Source organism: Rhinopithecus roxellana, chromosome 5 (genome assembly GCF_007565055.1).
Source record: "Rhinopithecus roxellana isolate Shanxi Qingling chromosome 5, ASM756505v1, whole genome shotgun sequence".
In the NCBI taxonomy this organism is placed as follows: domain Eukaryota; kingdom Metazoa; phylum Chordata; class Mammalia; order Primates; family Cercopithecidae; genus Rhinopithecus; species Rhinopithecus roxellana.
In genome coordinates this window covers 160,979,718-160,997,200 of record NC_044553.1, presented here as the reverse complement: position 1 = coordinate 160,997,200, position 17,483 = coordinate 160,979,718, and the positions used below count along the sequence as shown (strand labels likewise).

At 45.7% G+C, this 17,483-nt stretch overlaps 1 protein-coding gene and 1 pseudogene across 7 annotated transcripts in view; one reads left to right on the top strand and one right to left on the bottom strand.

Moving 5' to 3' along the window:
• Window positions 1–17,483, bottom strand: part of TECPR2 (tectonin beta-propeller repeat containing 2) — a 145,036-nt gene extending 127,553 nt beyond the window's left edge. For 6 of the 7 annotated variants that reach the window (XR_004057396.1, XR_004057397.1, XM_030931070.1 and 3 more), the window contains exons 1-2: window positions 17,278–17,483; window positions 3,209–3,499 (exon numbers count right to left, since the gene is read on the bottom strand). Coding sequence is in view for 5 of the 7 variants with exons in the window: in XM_030931070.1 (XP_030786930.1) it covers window positions 3,209–3,427 (219 nt within the window). In the remaining 2 variants the exon portion in view is untranslated. Of the gene's footprint in view, window positions 1–3,208; window positions 3,500–9,183; window positions 9,725–17,277 lie in introns of those variants that run through there. The other variant, XM_030931069.1, reaches the window with a different exon arrangement.
• LOC115898092 lies at window positions 5,796–5,877 on the top strand (annotated as a pseudogene).

Here is a 17,483-nt window from a genome sequence, read left to right as displayed (position 1 = left end):
CACCTGACATCAGGAATTTGAGACCAGCCTGGAAAACACGGGGAAACCCCGTCTCTACTAAAACTAGAAAAATTAGCTGAGCATAGTGGCATGTGCCTGTAATCCCAGCTACTACGGAGGGTGAGGCAGGAGAATTGTTTGAACCCAGGAGGCGGAGGTTGCAGTGAGCCGAAATCGTGTCACTGCACTCCAGCCTGGGCAACAAGAGTGAAACTCTTCCAAAAACAAACAAACAAATAAACAAAAAAAAGCCAGACGCGGTGGCTCATGCCTGTAATCCCAGCACTTTGGGAGGCCGAGGCAGGTGGATCATGAGGTTAGGAGATCGAGACAATCCTGGCGAACACGGTGAAACCCCCTCTCTACTAAAAATACAAAAAAATTAGCCAGGTGTGGTGGCAGGCGCTTGTATTCCCAGCTACTCGGGAGACTGAGGCATGAGAATTGCTTGAACTCGGGAGGTGGAGGTTGCAGTGAGCCGAGATCACACCACTGCACTCCAGCCTGGGCAACAGAGTGAGACTCCATCTCAAAACAAAACAAAAACAAAAAACCAAAAAATGCTACTGTCTTCCAGCTTCCATGGTTTCTGATACGGTTTGGCTGTGTCCTCACCCAAATTTCATCTTGAACTGTAGTTCCCATAACCCCCACATGTCGTAGGAGCGACCAGGTAGAGGTAATTGAATAATGGGTACGGTTTCCCCCATCCTGTTATGACAGTGAGCCCTGTGAAGCGGTGCCTTCCACCATGACTGTACGTTTCCTGAGGCCTCCCCAGCCATGTGCAACTGTGAGTCAATAAAACCTCTTTTCTTTATAAATTATACAGGCTTGGGTATTTCTTCACAGCAGCGTGAGAACGGGCTAATACAGCTTCTGATGAGAAATCCACAGTCATTTAAATCATTGTTCCTCTACAGGTAATATGTCATTTTTCTCTGGCTATTTTTAAGATTTTTATATTTAGCAGTTTGACTATGATGCCTCTGTGCATGGATTTCTTTGATTTATCTTGTTGGGATTCATCACTGGATTCACAAGTCTTCCTTATAAGTGTTTGAAGCATTTGAGAGATTTCAGACATATTAAACTCATAACTACAGTTTGAAAGATTATGTAATGGTTTTAAATGTTTGGGGAATTTGATCAGTCAAATCCATGAGCTATTACTCAAAGAGAAGAAATAGCAGTAGTTCTAATTTTTATACAAAAAATATTAATACACGGCCAGGTGTGGTGGCTCACGCCTGTAATCGCAGCACTTTGGGAGGCTGAGGCAGATGGATCACCTGACGTCAGGAGTTCGAGACCAGCCTGGTCAACATGGTGAAACACTGTCTCTACTAAAAATACAAAAATTAGCTGGGTGCGATAGCGGGTGCCTGTAATCCCAGCTGCTCTGGAGGCTGAGGCAGGAAAATCGCTCGAACCTCGGAGGTGGAAGTTGCAGTGAGCCGAGATCATGCCATTGCACTCCAGTGTGGGCAACAAGAGTGAAACTCTGTCTCAAAAAACAAAAAACAAAAAACAAAAAAAATCCCAAAAATTAATACAGACCCTAGAGACAGTCTGCCCAAGTTCACATGACGGTGCTGCCATTTACTACCAGCCAACCTCAGGCAAGTCACCTACCCTCTCTCCACCAGCTGCCTCCTTAGTAAATGAGGAAGATAATAATAACATCTGCCTCAGAGAGTTTTTGTGAGGATAAAATGAGTTAATATATGTCTGTCCAAGAAACATAGCGAGAAGGAAAAAATAATTTTTTTTTTAAATTTAAAAAATATTTTTAAAGAATAATGTCTGACACATAGAAAGGGCTGTACGTGTACCAACCATTTTTATTATTTTAAAATGAGCACAGAGGCTTAAGTTAGTTAAGTTTTAAAACTTTAATATATTGAATATTGATTAAAACACAAGTATCTGTAAACATTTCTCTTAGACACAAAAGCTGTATCTTGGTCCATAAAAGCCCCCTAACCACAGACAGAATAGAGTCCCATGTGGTAGAAGCCACACTCAGTCAACTTTGAGTCTCTCACAAAAGTGATGTACTCAATGAACTACAGATATTGACTAAACAGGTGAATCACATTACAGTTCACCAATAGTTGGTGCCAGCCACAACACGGTCAAATAACATCTCCACCAATATCTACAATACACAGAAATGTCTGAGTCCACAGCACTGCAGAAACAGATTGGTCAGGATCCCAGTGCTACAGAAGAGACCTCAGCTAAGAGGTGCATATTCTGGCAATAAGCCAATATTCATATAAATACTTTTCTCATAATAATTTCAAGAGAAGAACTAGAGATTATTCAAAACTTTGAAAAACAGGCATGTGCCTGCTCCTATAAACACTCAGGAAAAAAAACGTCTGCTTTCAAAGTGTTATAGTAAGTTTTAAATACTAAAATGTTCTCTCTTTTTTTTAAGATGGAGTCTCACTCTGTCACTCAGGCTGGAGTGCAGTGGTGTGATCTTGGCTCACTGCAACCTCCACCTCCCAGGTTCAAGCAATTCTCCTGTCTCAGCCTCCTGAGTAGCTGGGACTACAGGTGCATGCCACCACACCCAGCTAATTTTTGTATTTTTAGTAGAGATGGGGTTTCATCATATTGGTCAAGGCTGGTCTTGCACTCCTGACCTCAAGTGATGTTCTCTTTTAAAGTGATGTTAGGCCAGGTGTGGTGGCTCATGCCTGTAACCCGAGCATTTTGGGAGGCCAAGGCAGGAGGACTGCTTGAGCCGAGGAGTTCAAGACCAGCCTGGGCAACATAGTGAAACCATGTCTCTACAGACAAAACAAAACAAAAATCAGCTGGCTGTGGCAGTCATCCCTGAGGTCCTAGCTACTCAGGAAGTTGAAGCAAAAGGATCACTTGAGCCCAGGAGTTTGAGGCTACAATAAGCTGTGACTGTCCCACTGCACTCTAGGCGGGACAACAGAGCGAGACTCTGTCTCAAATAAACAAATAAAGCGATGTTAGATTTTTGGAGGCAGGAAAAAGTTAAAAACACCAATGTTTTTAGTTATATTCCACTTCAGCTAAAGATGGTTTTAAAGTATTGTTTGAGTGAGGTATTATGGCCATATTCTGGCAAATCAGAAGTAAATTATCTCATCCTAGAACACAAGCATGTTAAGCGTCAGCTATGGCTCGTGCCTCCTCGGGTGAAAAGCAAAGCAAGGCTCACCTCGAAGTTGTACTTCCTCATCTGGTTGAGGTGCCGGCAGTACAGATAGAGCATGCCGATGCTGCTGCCCACTGCGATGTAGTCCCCGTTGGTGTCGAGGGCCGTGAGATAGACCACGATAGAGCGGAAACCCTTCTGGATCTTTGTCGGAATGGCATTGAGGAGATAGTACAACGGGCAGAACTCTCTGAATGTAACAGGCTCTGATATCGATGCCATGGCCAAGGTTTCCACAGACGATCTTCACGCAGGAAAAGGAATGTTTATTTGTCATCTAGGGAAACCTGGGGGCTACAGAACAAAGCATTACAATCCTTTCAATGCCTAGTCACATCAAAAAGAAGTATGTTTAATAATGGGAACATGGAACTTTTAGGCAGGTAAACATTATAGCTGGAGTTTAAGTAAATAGAGAAAGTAAACAGGTGTCATGAAGATCACTTTTGAGCATTTGAACTCAAAATGCACTTCAGTATGTTCTGACCTCTATGATTTATGTTGTAGTGAATGCCATGGAGAGGTGGCAAGAATACAAAAAACCAAACAGTTCTTCCTCCCGAGTACCTTATGATCTAGACAGGGAGGCAGATGAAACAGTGAAAAGACACAAATCCACAAGTAATGAGGTGATGATATGTGGGTCTCCATGAGAAGAGAGAGATCAGTGGGCATTAGAGGGAATGCAGACATGGCTTCACCGAACACATCCTGAACTATGACGCCCACCAGGTTGGACAGGATATGGAAAAGAGAAACAGGAAAGACACTCTAGCAGGAGAACAGTGGGCCAATCTGAGACACAGATATGCTGGCTGTGTTAATGAGATGGTGAAGAACAGGCGCCCTGGGCTGGCTGGATGCCCACAGCCTCCTCAGCGCTCAGAGTCCAGCCACACAGCACCTCACTCTCTTCCACATGGAGACCCACCCACTTAGCACTTTGGCTTCAAAGCTTCCCTTACTAAAGATACGTAACCCTTCCATGCACGCCATCTTTCACAAAATGCTCACTCACTCATTTAATCCTCACCCTACCTTATAAGGCAGGTAGCAACATCCCCAACTTTTAGAAGAAGGGACTGAGGGCTAGAGGGTCATGAGCCTCACTCAAGATCAAACAGCCGAGACTCGACTCTCGGTCTTTTCCCTGCAGTCCTAGGCTCTTGCCAACACCACAGTCACAGCTCTGACAGGCAGGCTGTAACAGCCCAGGCAGATGCTCTGTACCTGATTACACCTGGAGGGATATTTTAGCTCTTCAGGTTCTAAGGAGACTCCCAAGCTTCTCTCATAGAAACTTCTTGCATCATGGATTTATGGTCTCTCTGAACTGTGGGTTTTCTATTTCTACATAGTGGACTGACCAATGCATTGGCTGTTCCGTCCACTTGGAATGTTCTGTCTCTACTGAGTTTTTCCTCCTTCTCAACTGTGCCCTCTTTCATGAGCCATACTTGACTGCTCCTCCCTCCACTGAGTTCTCTCTTTGTCACCTCCCCCTGTTTTACTTTCTCTACACATTCCCTTTCTTCTTCTTCTTCTTTTTTTTTTTTTTTTTTTTGAGACACAGTCTCGCTGTGACCCAGGCTGGAGAGCAGTAGCAAGATAATGGCTCACTGAAGCCTCAAGCTCCTGGGCTCAAGGGAACCTCCTGCCTCCACCTCCCACGTAGCTGGGACTACAGGAATATGCCACCACGCCTGGCTAATTCTTTCACTTTTTTGTAGAGATGAGGTCTTGCTATGTTGCCCAGGCTGGTCTCAATCATTGCTCACTACAGCCTCAAGCTCCTGGGCTCAAGGGATCCTCTCGTCTCAGCCTCCCAATGTGCTTGGACTACAGGGTGCCCATAGTCCCGTGCCCGGCCTATCCACACATCTCCTTTCTTTTCTCTGACTGGGTATCTGCCTGCCTGCCACCCCGACACACACACACTAGTCTGTAAGGCCCATAATAGCAGAGCCCATATCTGCCTCACTCGCCCTTCCTTCCCCCACACAGAGAAAAGGGCTAAACACATCACAGGCATTCAGCAAGTATTTGTTGAATAAATGAATTAATGATGAAATAGGAAAATTTTGCCCAGGAACAGTGGCTTATGCCTGTAATCCTAGTGCTTTAGGGGGCCAAGGTGGGCGAACTGCTTGAGACCAGGAGTTCACAAGCAGCCTGGGCAACATAGCAAGACTCCCACCTCAACAAAAAATATTTTTAAAAATTAGTCAGGCATGGTGCTGCATGCCTTTAGTCCTAACTACTCATGAGGCTGAGGTGGGAAGATCACGATTTTAAAACAAATATTTCATTTTATAAAAGAGGGTTTCACTATGTTGCCTAGGCTGGTCTCCAACTCCTGGGCTCAAGTCATCCTTCCTCCTTGGCTTCCCCAAGTGCTGGGATTACAGGTCTGAGCCACTGCGCTCAGCCAGGAAGATCACTGGAGCCTAGGAATTTGAGGCTGCAGTGAGCTATGACTGTGTCACTGCACTCTAGCCTGAGTGACAGAGTGAGACACTGTCACTTAAATGAATAAATAAATAAAAGGAAAATTTGCAAGGAAGGAATGAGTGACAAGAACGGAAGAACAAAGGCTGTGCTTTCTGGGATCATTTCTATAGCTCATTACTAGAGAAGTTTCTCTGAAAGTGTGGAGCAAAAGAAAAAATATTAAATATAGAATTCTAAAACATGGAATGAAAGAGCAGCAAAACATCTTCTTTTCTTCAATATGACCCCGATTCAATGCTGGAGTAATAGTTCCCTACATCTGTACAGCATATCCAGTTTTCCAAGCACTTTCAGATTCTACTTCCTTTTTTTTTTTTGAGACGGAGTCTTGCTCTGTCTCCCAGGCTGGAGTGCAGTGGCACGATCTTAATCTTGGCTCCCTGCAACATCCGCCTCCTGGGTTCAAGCAATTCTTCTGCCTCAGTCTCCCAAGTAGCTGGGACTACAGGCGTGTGCCACCACGCCCGGCTAATTTTTGTATTTTTTAGTAGAGACGGGAGTTTCACTACATTCGCCAGGCTGGTCTCAAACTCCTGACGCCATGATCTGCCCACTGGAGCCTCCCAAAGTGCTGGGATTACAGGTGTGAGCCACTGCGCCCGGCCTTAGATTCCTAGATTTCATCTGATAGTCACAATAGCCAATACAGTGAAGTAGGAAGACAGAATATATCCGTGTATGAGAACTTTCTTAAAGGTAAATAAATAATAATAATAATTGCATTCCTCTGTGATACTTACGAACCCAATCCAACCTCTTTTGCATTAATAATAATGGGAAGAGCTAATGTTTTTACAGATGCTTCTCAACTTAAAATGGGGTTACGTCCCAATAAAACCATCCTAAGCTGAAAATATAAGTAAAAATACATTTAATGCACCTAACCTGCCAAACATCTTAGTTTGGCCTAGCCTAACTTAAATATGAGATTAGAACACTTACGGTAACCTAGAGCTGGGCAAAATCGCCTAACCAAAGCCTATTTTATCATAAAGTGTTGAATATCTCATGTCATTTATTTAATGCCATATTGAGAGTGAAAAACAGAAGGGTTGTATGGTTACCTGAAACACGGTTTCTACTGAATGGTATCATTTTCGTTCAATCTTAAAGTCAAAAAATAGGAAGTTGAAACCTTGTAAGCTGAAAACTGTCTGCACTTAATACAAACTGTTCTTAGTACATGAACCCATTAAATCCTCACCAAAAAGAGAGAGAGAAAAAAAAGACCAAGAAGTAGGCATCATAGTTACTTCCATTTTTTTTTTCCTGCAATCCCCAAACATTAGACATGAATGTTCCTCCACTTGATGGGTGTGGAAATTTCTCATTCTTCTTTCCAAGGCACAGAAATAGCAAAGGCTTTGTTTCCTTCACGAGCGCAGACACACGCACTCATACACACACTGATATGCCACAATTTCTTTAACTCTTTATAACAGTTATAAATGCTCACTATCAAAAATTTGCTTTTTTTTTTTTTCTGAGACTCACTCTGTCGCCCAGGCTGGAGCGCAGTGGCATAATCTTGGCTCACTGCAACCTCCGCCTCCCAGGTTCAAGCGATTCTTGTGCCTCAGCCTCCCAAGTAGCTGGGATTACAGGTACCCGCCACTACACCTGGCTAATTTTTGTATTTTTAGTAGAGACGGGGTTTCACCATGCTGATCATGCTGGTTGTGAACTCCTGACCTCAGGTGATCCGCCCACCTTGGCCTCCCAAAGTGCTGGGATTACAGGCCTGAGCCACCAAGCTCAGCCTTGCTGGGATTACAGGTGTGAACCACCATGCCCGGTCTCAAAAATTTGTTAATACAGAAAAGTACAAAGAAGGCCGGGCACGGTGGCTCACACCTGTGAACCCCAGCACTTTGGGAGGCCGAGGGGGGCGGATCACCTGAGGTTGAGAGTTCAAGACCAGCCTGACCAACAAGGAGAAACCCCATCTCTACTAAAAATACAAAATTAGCCGGGCGCGGTGGCACATGCCTGTAATCCCAGCTACTCGGGAGGCTGAGGCAGGAGAATCGCTTGAACCCAGAAGACTGAGTTTGTGGTGAGCCGAGATCGTGCCACTGCACTCCAGCCTGGGCAACAAGAATGAAACTCCGTCTCAAAAAAAAAGAAAAGAAGAAGAGAGGAGAAGAGAGGAGAGGAGAGGAGAGAAGGCTGGGTGCGGTGGGTCACACCTGTAATAATGCCAGCACTTTGAGAGGCCAAGACGGGTAGATCACTTGAAGCCAGAAATTTGAGACCAGCCTGGGAAACATAGCAAGACCCTGACTCTACAAAAAATACAAAAATTAGCCAGGTATGGTGGTGCACAGAGAATCGCTTGAGCCCAGGAGATCAAGGCTGCAGTGAGCTCATTACACCACTGTACTTCAGCCTAGGTGACAGAGTGAGACCCTGTCTCAAAATAAAAGGACAAAGAAGTAAAGAAAAGTCACAATCTCATCAGACTGAGATATGCCATATACACAGATAGCTACAGATACACATATATAAACATATATGAACACTCACAGACTTTTTCACTTAATAAATCCTAAGTATCTTCCATGTCATTAAACATTCCCCTAGAATGTGATTTTTAGCAACTATACTACACAGAAAAACTGCAGAGGACACACTGTATGGATAAACCAAAATTTTCTCAACCAAAAGATTTTAATTTCACCATCATAAACAACAGACATATATCCAAGCATATTCTTGGAGTACACTTCAGGAGGTGAAAATGTTGAATTAAAAAAAAAAATGTATTGCCAAACTGCCTTGAAGAATATTCCTATCAATTTATGCCTCACACACGCTTTTCCAGAGGACATCTAGAGGCCCATAAGCCACAGCACCCAGATGAGTCAGGACAGCCACGTCTGGGGGCCAGTTGCCCAGGAAGGCCCCAGCGGGCACAAGAGAATCCAAGCTATTTCCCTATCTGGGGGCCTCTGGATGGACTTAGCACCAGGCTTGCCTGTCATTCACCCACCATTCAGATAGGAAGAGCAGGCTGAGGCCAGTTCCCAGCAAAACCGTCCTCCTGGCAGAAAGAGTGTCTAGGACGGGCTGAGGAAGAGGCATAGAGCCACTGTCTCACCGTCCTGTGCTAGGTTTGGGAAAAACAATGCAGACTCAACAAACATTTCTGCTAAGAATTTCTGCTCCTCCTCCTTATCCAATTTTCATCCAAGTCCATGTTCCACCCCACCCAACCCCCAGGTCTCAGACCTACAGCCACAGAACTGACCCTCTTTCCACCAGGGAAGAACTGTACAATGAGTGGCTAATGATACTGAAGTGAAAAAGACCTGAGTTCAAATCCTAATACTCCTAAAATTACCTGAGGAACCCTGGAAAAATTGCTTAACCTCTCTAGATCTCCATTTACCATCTGAAATGGGATTAGTAAAACATACATCCTAGCTATAAACACAGAGTAAATGAACAATGTCAAAAACTCTTACCCATCTTGTATCTTCTACCAGCTGCTTGGGCCATGCTGTCCAAGCCAGAAAAGGGGCATCCTCCCCGATCCCTCCTCCTCTCCTCTCCATGTCCCCAGTTCTCCATTTGGTACATCTCCCACACACTCCAGTGTGTCACCCCTAACTCGGGCCACCACTGCCTCTCACCTACAGCTCTCTCTGGTGCCCAGCTCATCTACCCGCCTCTCCCTTCCCCCATCCACATGGCAAACAGAGGGATTTTCCTGATGTGCAAAGCTGATGTCATCACTCCCTTGCTTAACACTCTGCAGTGGTCCCCATCCTCCTCCTGCTAAAGCCCAAGTGTCGCTGGCTTACAAGAACCTTGGTGATCTGGCCTCTGCCACCCCAGGATCCCTCATCTGTCCTCCAGCCACAATGAACTGCTTCTAATTACAACAGGCGTGACCTCTCATGTCCTGGCCTTCACACCTTCTACTCCCTATCTCTAGAAGGCACTTTTGTATCTGCTTTAGCTGATGAGATCTTCTAGCAAGAAAGTGGAAGTGCTGAGCTCTTCACCAATAAGTATTGCCTAATGTTATTTCCTCCTTTAAAAATCTCATTACCAGCCGGGCGTGGTGGTTCATGCCTGTAATCCCAGCACTTTGGGAGGCCGAGGTAGGTGGATCATCTGAGGTCAGGAGTTTGAGACCAGCATGACCAACTTGGTGAAACCCTGTCTCTACTAAAACACAAAAATTAGTTGGGCATGGTGGCAGGTGCCTGTAATCCCAGCTTCTCAGGAGGCTGAGGCAGGAGAAACGCTTGAACCCAGAAGGCAGAGGTTCCAGTGAACCGAGATTGCACCATTGCATTCCAGTCTGGGCAACAAGAATGAAACTCCGTCTCAAAAAAAAAGTTATTCCTCAGCCAGGCACAGTGGCTCACATCTGTAATCCCAGTACTTTGGGAGGCTGAGGTGGGCAGATCACTTGAGCCCAGGGGTTTGTTTGTTTGTTTGTTTGTTTATTTTTGAGATGGAGTCTCGCTCTGTCGCCCAGGCTGGAGTGTAGTGGTGCGATCTCAGCTCACTGCAAGCTCCGCCTCCAGGGTTCAAGCCATTCTCCTGCCTCAGCCCCCTGAGTAGCTGGGACTACAGGCGCCCGCCACCACGCCCGGCTAATTTTTGTATTTTTTTTTTTTAGTAGAGACAGGGTTTCACTGTGTTAGCCAGGATGGTCTCGATCTCCTGACCTTGTGATCTGCCCACCTTGGCCTCCCAAAGTGCTGGGATTATAGGCGTGAGCCACCGTGCTGGGCCGAGCCCAGAGGTTTGACACCAGCCTGGGGAACATGACGAAACTCTGTCTCTACAAAAAATACAAAAAATTAGCCAGGTGTGGTGGTGCATGCCTGTAGTCCCAGCTACTCAGGAGGCTGAGGCACGAGAATCGATTGAGTCTGGAGAATCGACTGAACATGGAGGATCCACTGAGCCCGGGAGTTCGAGGCTGCGGCGAGCCATGGCCGAGCCACTGCACTCCAGCCTGGGCGAAAGAGCAAGACAATCAATCAATCAATCAATAAAAAGTTTTAAAAAATAAAAATAATTTTCCTTATAGTAGCTCTGTCAAAATTATGACATTCAACTTTTAAGAATCCATCCGCTTGATTTGATGCTATCCACTGACAGCTCGCAGTCTCTACACAGGAAGGGCTTTGAGACTGCAGTCTAGCTAGAATGGAGTCAAGGGATTTACCTCAAAAGTGCATTTGCAGAGCAGGTGCACTATTCTACTCCGATAATATGTTTATTTGTGGTGGCTTAGGAAGTCTTAGTGGGTATTACAAAAGGTCAGAATCCCTGGCCATCTCCTTGGCACACTCAGTGATAATCCTACCATAAGCAACTTCAGAACCCAGAGAGGGAGCGCACGGCTGCCCTTGCTAGGCTCCAGTGTGTACTAGAAACTGTCACAATTGTCCGGCAGGTAAGAGCATAACCACATTTTGAATCAAAAGTGTTGTTCAAGCTGAAATCCTAGTATTCACCCTCAATTCCTCTGTATCCCTCACCCGTACAACAATCTCTCAACTCAGTCCATCAGCCCTATCTCCAAGCCTCCCTCAAGCCTGGCGCCTCCTCACCAACTCTGTGGCCATGCCACAGTAGAAGCTATCATATCCCTCGCCTACACTGCTGCCATGGTCTTCCACACCTGCCCCTAGAAGCCAGGCTCATTCAGCCGTCAAAATTAGCTGTTTGACTTCACTGAAATGAAAAGCGCTTGCGTTCCAAAGGGCACCATCAAGAAAGTAAAAATACATCTAATCCACAACACTGACTAAAATTAAAAAAAAAAAAAGACGGCCGGGCGCGGTGGCTCAAGCCTGTAATCCCAGCACTTTGGGAGGCCGAGACGGGCGGATCACGAGGTCAGGAGATCGAGACCATCCTGGCTAACACGGTGAAACCCCGTCTCTACTAAAAATACAAAAACTAGCCGGGCGAAGTGGCGGGCGCCTGTAGTCCCAGCTACTCGGGAGGCTGAGGCAGGAGAATGGCGTAAACCCGGGAGGCGGAGCTTGCAGTGAGCTGAGATCTGGCCACTGCACTCCAGCCCCGGCGACAGAGTGAGATTCTGCCTCAAAAAAAAAAAAAAAAAAAAAAAAAGACAACCCACAAAATGGAAGAAAATATCTGTTGGTTATAAAGCTGATAAGAGCTTTTACCCAGAACATATAAAAAGCTCTTAAAACTCAATAATAAAAGACAATTTTAAAAGCTGGGTGCAGTGTCATGTGACTACAGTCTCAGCTACTTGGGAGGCTGGGTGGGAAGATCACTTGAACCCAGGAATTTGAGACCAGCCTGATCAACACAGCAAGACTTCATCTCAAAACAACAACAAAAGACAATTTTATAATGGGCAAGGTCTAAGAAACATTTCTCCGAAGAAGACACGCAATGCCCAGTAAGGCTGGGCGCAGTGGCTCACATCTATAATCCTAGCACTTTGGGAGGCCAAGGCAGGTGGATCACCTGAGGTTGGGAGTTCGAGACCAGCATGGCCAACATGGTTAAACCCTGTCTCTACTAAAAACACAAAAATTAGGTTGGCATAGTGGTGCATGTCTGTAATCCCAGCTACTCAGGAGGCTGAAGGAACGAGAATCACTTGAACCCAGGAGGTGGAGGTTGCAGTGAGCCAAGATCACGCCATTGCTCTCCAGCCTGGGCGACAGAGCAAGACTCTATTTCAAAAAAAAAAAAAAAAAGCCAATAAGCACACGAAAATACGTTCAGCATCATTAATTGTTAGGGAAATGCAAATCAAAACCACAAGGAGATACCACTTCACACCCACTAGGATGGCTACTAAAAAAACACAGAACATGTGTTAGCAAGGATGTGGAGAAAACTGTATACATTGCTGGTGAAAAATAAAATGGTGCAGCCACCAGTCAGCGGTTCTTAAAAAGGTTAAACACAGAGTTACCATATGGCTCAGAAATTATATTCCTAGGTTTATGCTCAATAGAAATGATAACACGTCTACAAAGAATTTGTAGATAAATGTTCATAATGTCACCACTCATAATAGCCAAAATGTCAAAACAACCTAACTGTCCATCAGCTGATGAACAAACAAAATGTGTTCTATCCATACAATGGAAGCCTGTTCAGCAATAAAAAGGCGTGAAGTACTGATTCATGCTACAACATGGAGGAATCCTGAGAACATTATGCTAAATGAAAGCAACCAGACACAAAACACCACATATTATATGATTCCACGTACAAGAAATGTCCAGAATAGGCAAGCTATAGACAGAGAGTAGGTCAGTCGTTGCCCAGGGCTGGGAGAAGAAGGGGTTAGGGTGTATTGCGGAAGGGTACGGAGTTTCCTTTTAGGGTGATGAGAAAGTTCTAAAATTGACTTAGTGATGGTTGCATAGCTGTGAATACAGTAAAAACCATGGAATTGTATACAAATGTGTGAACTGTGTGGCATGTAAATTATATCTCAATAAACTGTTACCCCCGAAAAAACAAAGGAAAACATCAGTTCCTTCAAAGAGAAATCAGACCATACTACCCATTCTACTCAAAACTCCTCACTTGTTCCCCAGTGCTCCAAGAATAAAAACCAAATGCCCCATGTAGTCTAAGTCCTTTGCAGCTCCCCGTCACCTCTCTACCCATCTCCACTTGTCCTCCAAGTTCTAGCTCCACTGGCCCACTCTGTCCTGCTCAGGTTTCATAATTATTTCCTCTATGCAGAATGAATGATCTTCTCACTTCATTTATCTGGCTTCTTCTCAAACATGGGGTCTAGCTTAAATATCACCACCACAAAAAGGCCTTCTCTGACCAGATCACTTAAGAGTACCCACTATCCCTTCTTTCCTCTATCACACACCCTTCATAATTCTCATTACAACCTTTAACTGCTTTATTTGCTAAACCATTTAAAAATCATCTCTTCTATGAGAATGTAAGCAACATGAATTCTCTCTTGCTTACCAAGGTAACTCCTAGTATCTAATAATATCTTTGGCACAGAGGAGATGCTCGGTAAAGATTTGTTAACTTCAGGTCTTACTGCAAAACAATAGTCTCAATCCAATCTTTAAAATTGGGCCAGGCACAGTGGCTCACGCCTGTAATCCCAGCACTTTGGGAGGCCGAGGTGGGAGGATCGCTTGAGGCCAGGAGTTCAAGACCAGTCTGGCCAACATGGCGAAACCCATCTCTACTAAAAAATACAAAAATTAGCCGAGTGTGGTGGTACACACCTATAATCCCAGCTACTTGGGAGGCTAAGGCAGGAGAATCACTTGAACCTGGGAGGTGGAGGCTGCAGTGAACCAAGATCGTGCCATTACACTCCAGCCTGGGCAACAGAGTGCTATTCCATCTCAAAAATACATAAATAAAAATATAATGAATAATGCTTCCTTAGTCATGAATATTTCAGTTAAAAAAATACAAAACATCACTCTATGGCATTCTTCAAGTTACTATGCTTCCTTTCCCCACCAGCCCCATCAATCTCATAACCCTGGAAGGTGCAGCTAGCCTTCACTGCTGACTGCTAACACCCAACTGCCACCCTGATGGCCAGTTTCTCAAAACTGGAGCTAGGACTAACATAGAGTCTAAGTCATCCACTTAGCAGTACAATAACCATGTTATCAGAGTGCTCTGACTACATTAATGGTTTAAGGATTCTCTCCAAAATCCCTAGGAAGCAACAATTCCTATCCTTATTGTAGAATCTACATTTGAAATCTGGCTACGACATCTATTAATTATTTAAGTATTAAATTCTTAAGGAGGAAGGTAATGAGACTGAGGCAATCATTTATCTTCTAGACAAAATTTTGTCACTTCCTTGCTCCCATCCCCGTCGGTTACCCAATGGTCACAAGCTAAAGCCTAACACAAGCATGGAAAGTAGACATTATGACAAAACAGTCTATATCTAACTTCGTCTCAGGCCACTCTTCATCCACACACTATGCACTTCCTACCTTAGCAATCACCCCTCTACTTGCTTCTTCTCCCAGCCCTGGCTCCTCTCTGTCTACAGCTTGCCTATTCTAGACATTTCATTTAAATGGAATCATATACTATGTGGTGTTTTGTGTCTGGTTGCTTTAACTTAGCATAATGTTCTCAAGGTTCCTCCATGTTGTAGCACAAATCAATACTTCGTTCCCTTTCATTGCTGAACAGGCTTCCATTGTACGGACAGGCCACATTTTGCTTGTCCATCCATCAGCTTTCCATCACAGTCCCTGCACACACCACAACCTATATGTCTCTACAGAACGAAGTCCCTTTCCCCTCTTCCCTATTCCCTCATATGTACCCTGTAAGAACTAGTCCTCCTCCACCAGGAAGCCTTCATAGATTCCCTCAGATATTTGGCTGGTCTTTCTCTACTTTCATAGAACTCCATGACGGCAGTTATCACACAGCACCATCATTATCTGTCTTCTTTCCCCTTCAATGGACTCTTTGTCATCTTTGTCTATGTTCTTCTAGTCTATATACTTTGTGGTGCTTAAAAAGACCAATAAAGAGTATGGTACGATCAATGCTCAACACATGTTTGTTGAATGACTCTCTCTCTCAAAGCACTGTGCTAGATTCACCCAAGTCTGATAGCCCTAAATATAAAATAGTGGCAAAAATTCGGTGGAACTCTTATGTCCAGGTCCAAAGAATACATTGATTTTAAACTGAATATACATCTTGAGTAACAGCTCCCTTCTACCTTAGCAATTCACAAAGTCATCAACTACTCCCTTCTAACTTTACTGAGCTCTCTGTGCATTACTGAATCTAGAAATCTCTTCATGCTTGACACCAAAGCTTTTTATTATAACCCTTTCCTGATCTATTCCTCATCTTCCCAAGTTCAATCAACTGCCTCTGCCTGATGCCTGTTTCCTTCTTTTCTTCCTACTAAGTTCCAGTAGCCATTTTGTTCAACTCATAGAGAGGCTAGTATGAAAAGAGATTCTCCCCAAACTTAAGTGTAACTTCTTTAAGAAAAAATTGGAAAAAAAATCTAGTAGATGCCAGTCTTCCATTGAAAAAGACATGTGGGTATAATATAGCTGATGCCTAACAAAAGCTACTTTCTAGTCACTCCTTCAGAAGAGGGTTATTCTCATTCCATCTTCCCCACCACTGGTTTTCCAAGGCAGTCCTAAAAATTCAATTTGTGTGTCCCCTACACCTGCATTTAGTGCTCTCTTTTAAAGTTCAAAGGCCAGACCATGATCTCCCTGAGGCAGTGACCGGGTCTGTCTGGTTCACCACAGCATCCCTAGAGCCAGCCTGGCACAGTGGCTGGCATACGATGGCCAAATAACAATCAACATGGGATGTAAGTCAGGTTAACAACAACAAAAACAAAGTCAGAGGTTTATCAAGGTACATTATAACTGGGTGTGAGAAAACACAAAGTCCTGCAGCTTAAAAGACCAGGAATCACTGGTGATCACAAGGAGCTACAGTGGCTTCATTCCCAGATTCTACCTATGCCCGCGATTTGGGTTTGCGGATTTCCCAGAACTCTCTGTTTACAAGACCTTGGCTGCAAGAAGGCAGTCAACAAGTGCAACTGATCACTCCAGTAGATGAGAAAAGAATGCACCCAGTTTGGTATTCCACATTCTGCCAACAAATGGAACATAAGTCACAGAACAGAATAAAATTCCTGAATCCCAATAAGAAAGAGAGGAAGAAAAAAGTACAGGGAAGAGAAATGGAAGTAGAGAAGGAGGAATTAAAGTCATGAGAAGTCAGAGACATATCAGAACGGACTAGAGGGCGAGAAGGCAGGCTAGCACAAATGACAGCAGAGGCTCCCCTTTACTGAAATGTACAGCGGCAGGCACCATGCTTAACTTTACATGCACTGACCCATTTAATTCTCTCACCAAGCCAGAGGTAGAAACTATTCTCATCTCCATTCCACTGGTGATGAAACCGGAGCGGCGTGAGGTAGGGCACTTGCCCCAGCACAGAGCGAGGAAGGTGCCGCTGTGACCTGCCAGGTCTGACCCCAAGACACCCCATTCTTTAACCCTTACTACCTATTCTGCCTCCCAGGCCTTCAAATAGGGTTGGGAAAGGAGTCATTCACTTATCCATTCATCGAATACTGAACACCAACTGGGTGAGTGTCAAGGCCTGGGGCCACGCGCCGGTGGGCGGATGTAAGGGACGCGGGCTGCGAGTGGGGGGCACAACGCGACGTCAATCCTAAGGCGAAGGAGCACAGCCCGCTGCCAGACCGGCAGCCGGGGTGCAGGGTGGGACCGAGGGCACGCGGCGCGCGGCGGAGGCCTGAGGAGGGGCGGGCGGCCCCTGCTCCCCGCTGCGGACCGCCGGCTTCCGCGGCCGGCGAGCCAGGCGCTCCGTGTGTTGTGGCATTTAGTGTCCGCCACTCCGCGCGGGCGAGACCGCGGGCGAGGGAGACAGGGCGGACGGGGATGGAGACCCTGCGGGGCTGAGGCAAGGGAAGAGTGGCCCTGGGGAGGCCGAGGACGGGGCGCGGGACCAGGCGTCGGGGGCGTCGGGGCCGCCTGCGGCGTCGCCGGACTCACCTCCCGCGGCAGCCCCTCCAGACTCGTCGGCCCCACCGGGCCGGAGGAGGCGGGGATGGACTCCGGGCCGCGGGGGCTGCCGGGAGCCCGTTCCCTGGGCAACGGGGCCGGCACCTGGGCCAGCACCGAAGAGCAGCAGCTGGCTCCGCCGGGGGCTAGAGCGGCAGATCCACAAGTGGCAGCGGGCGGGGCGGACGTGACGCAAA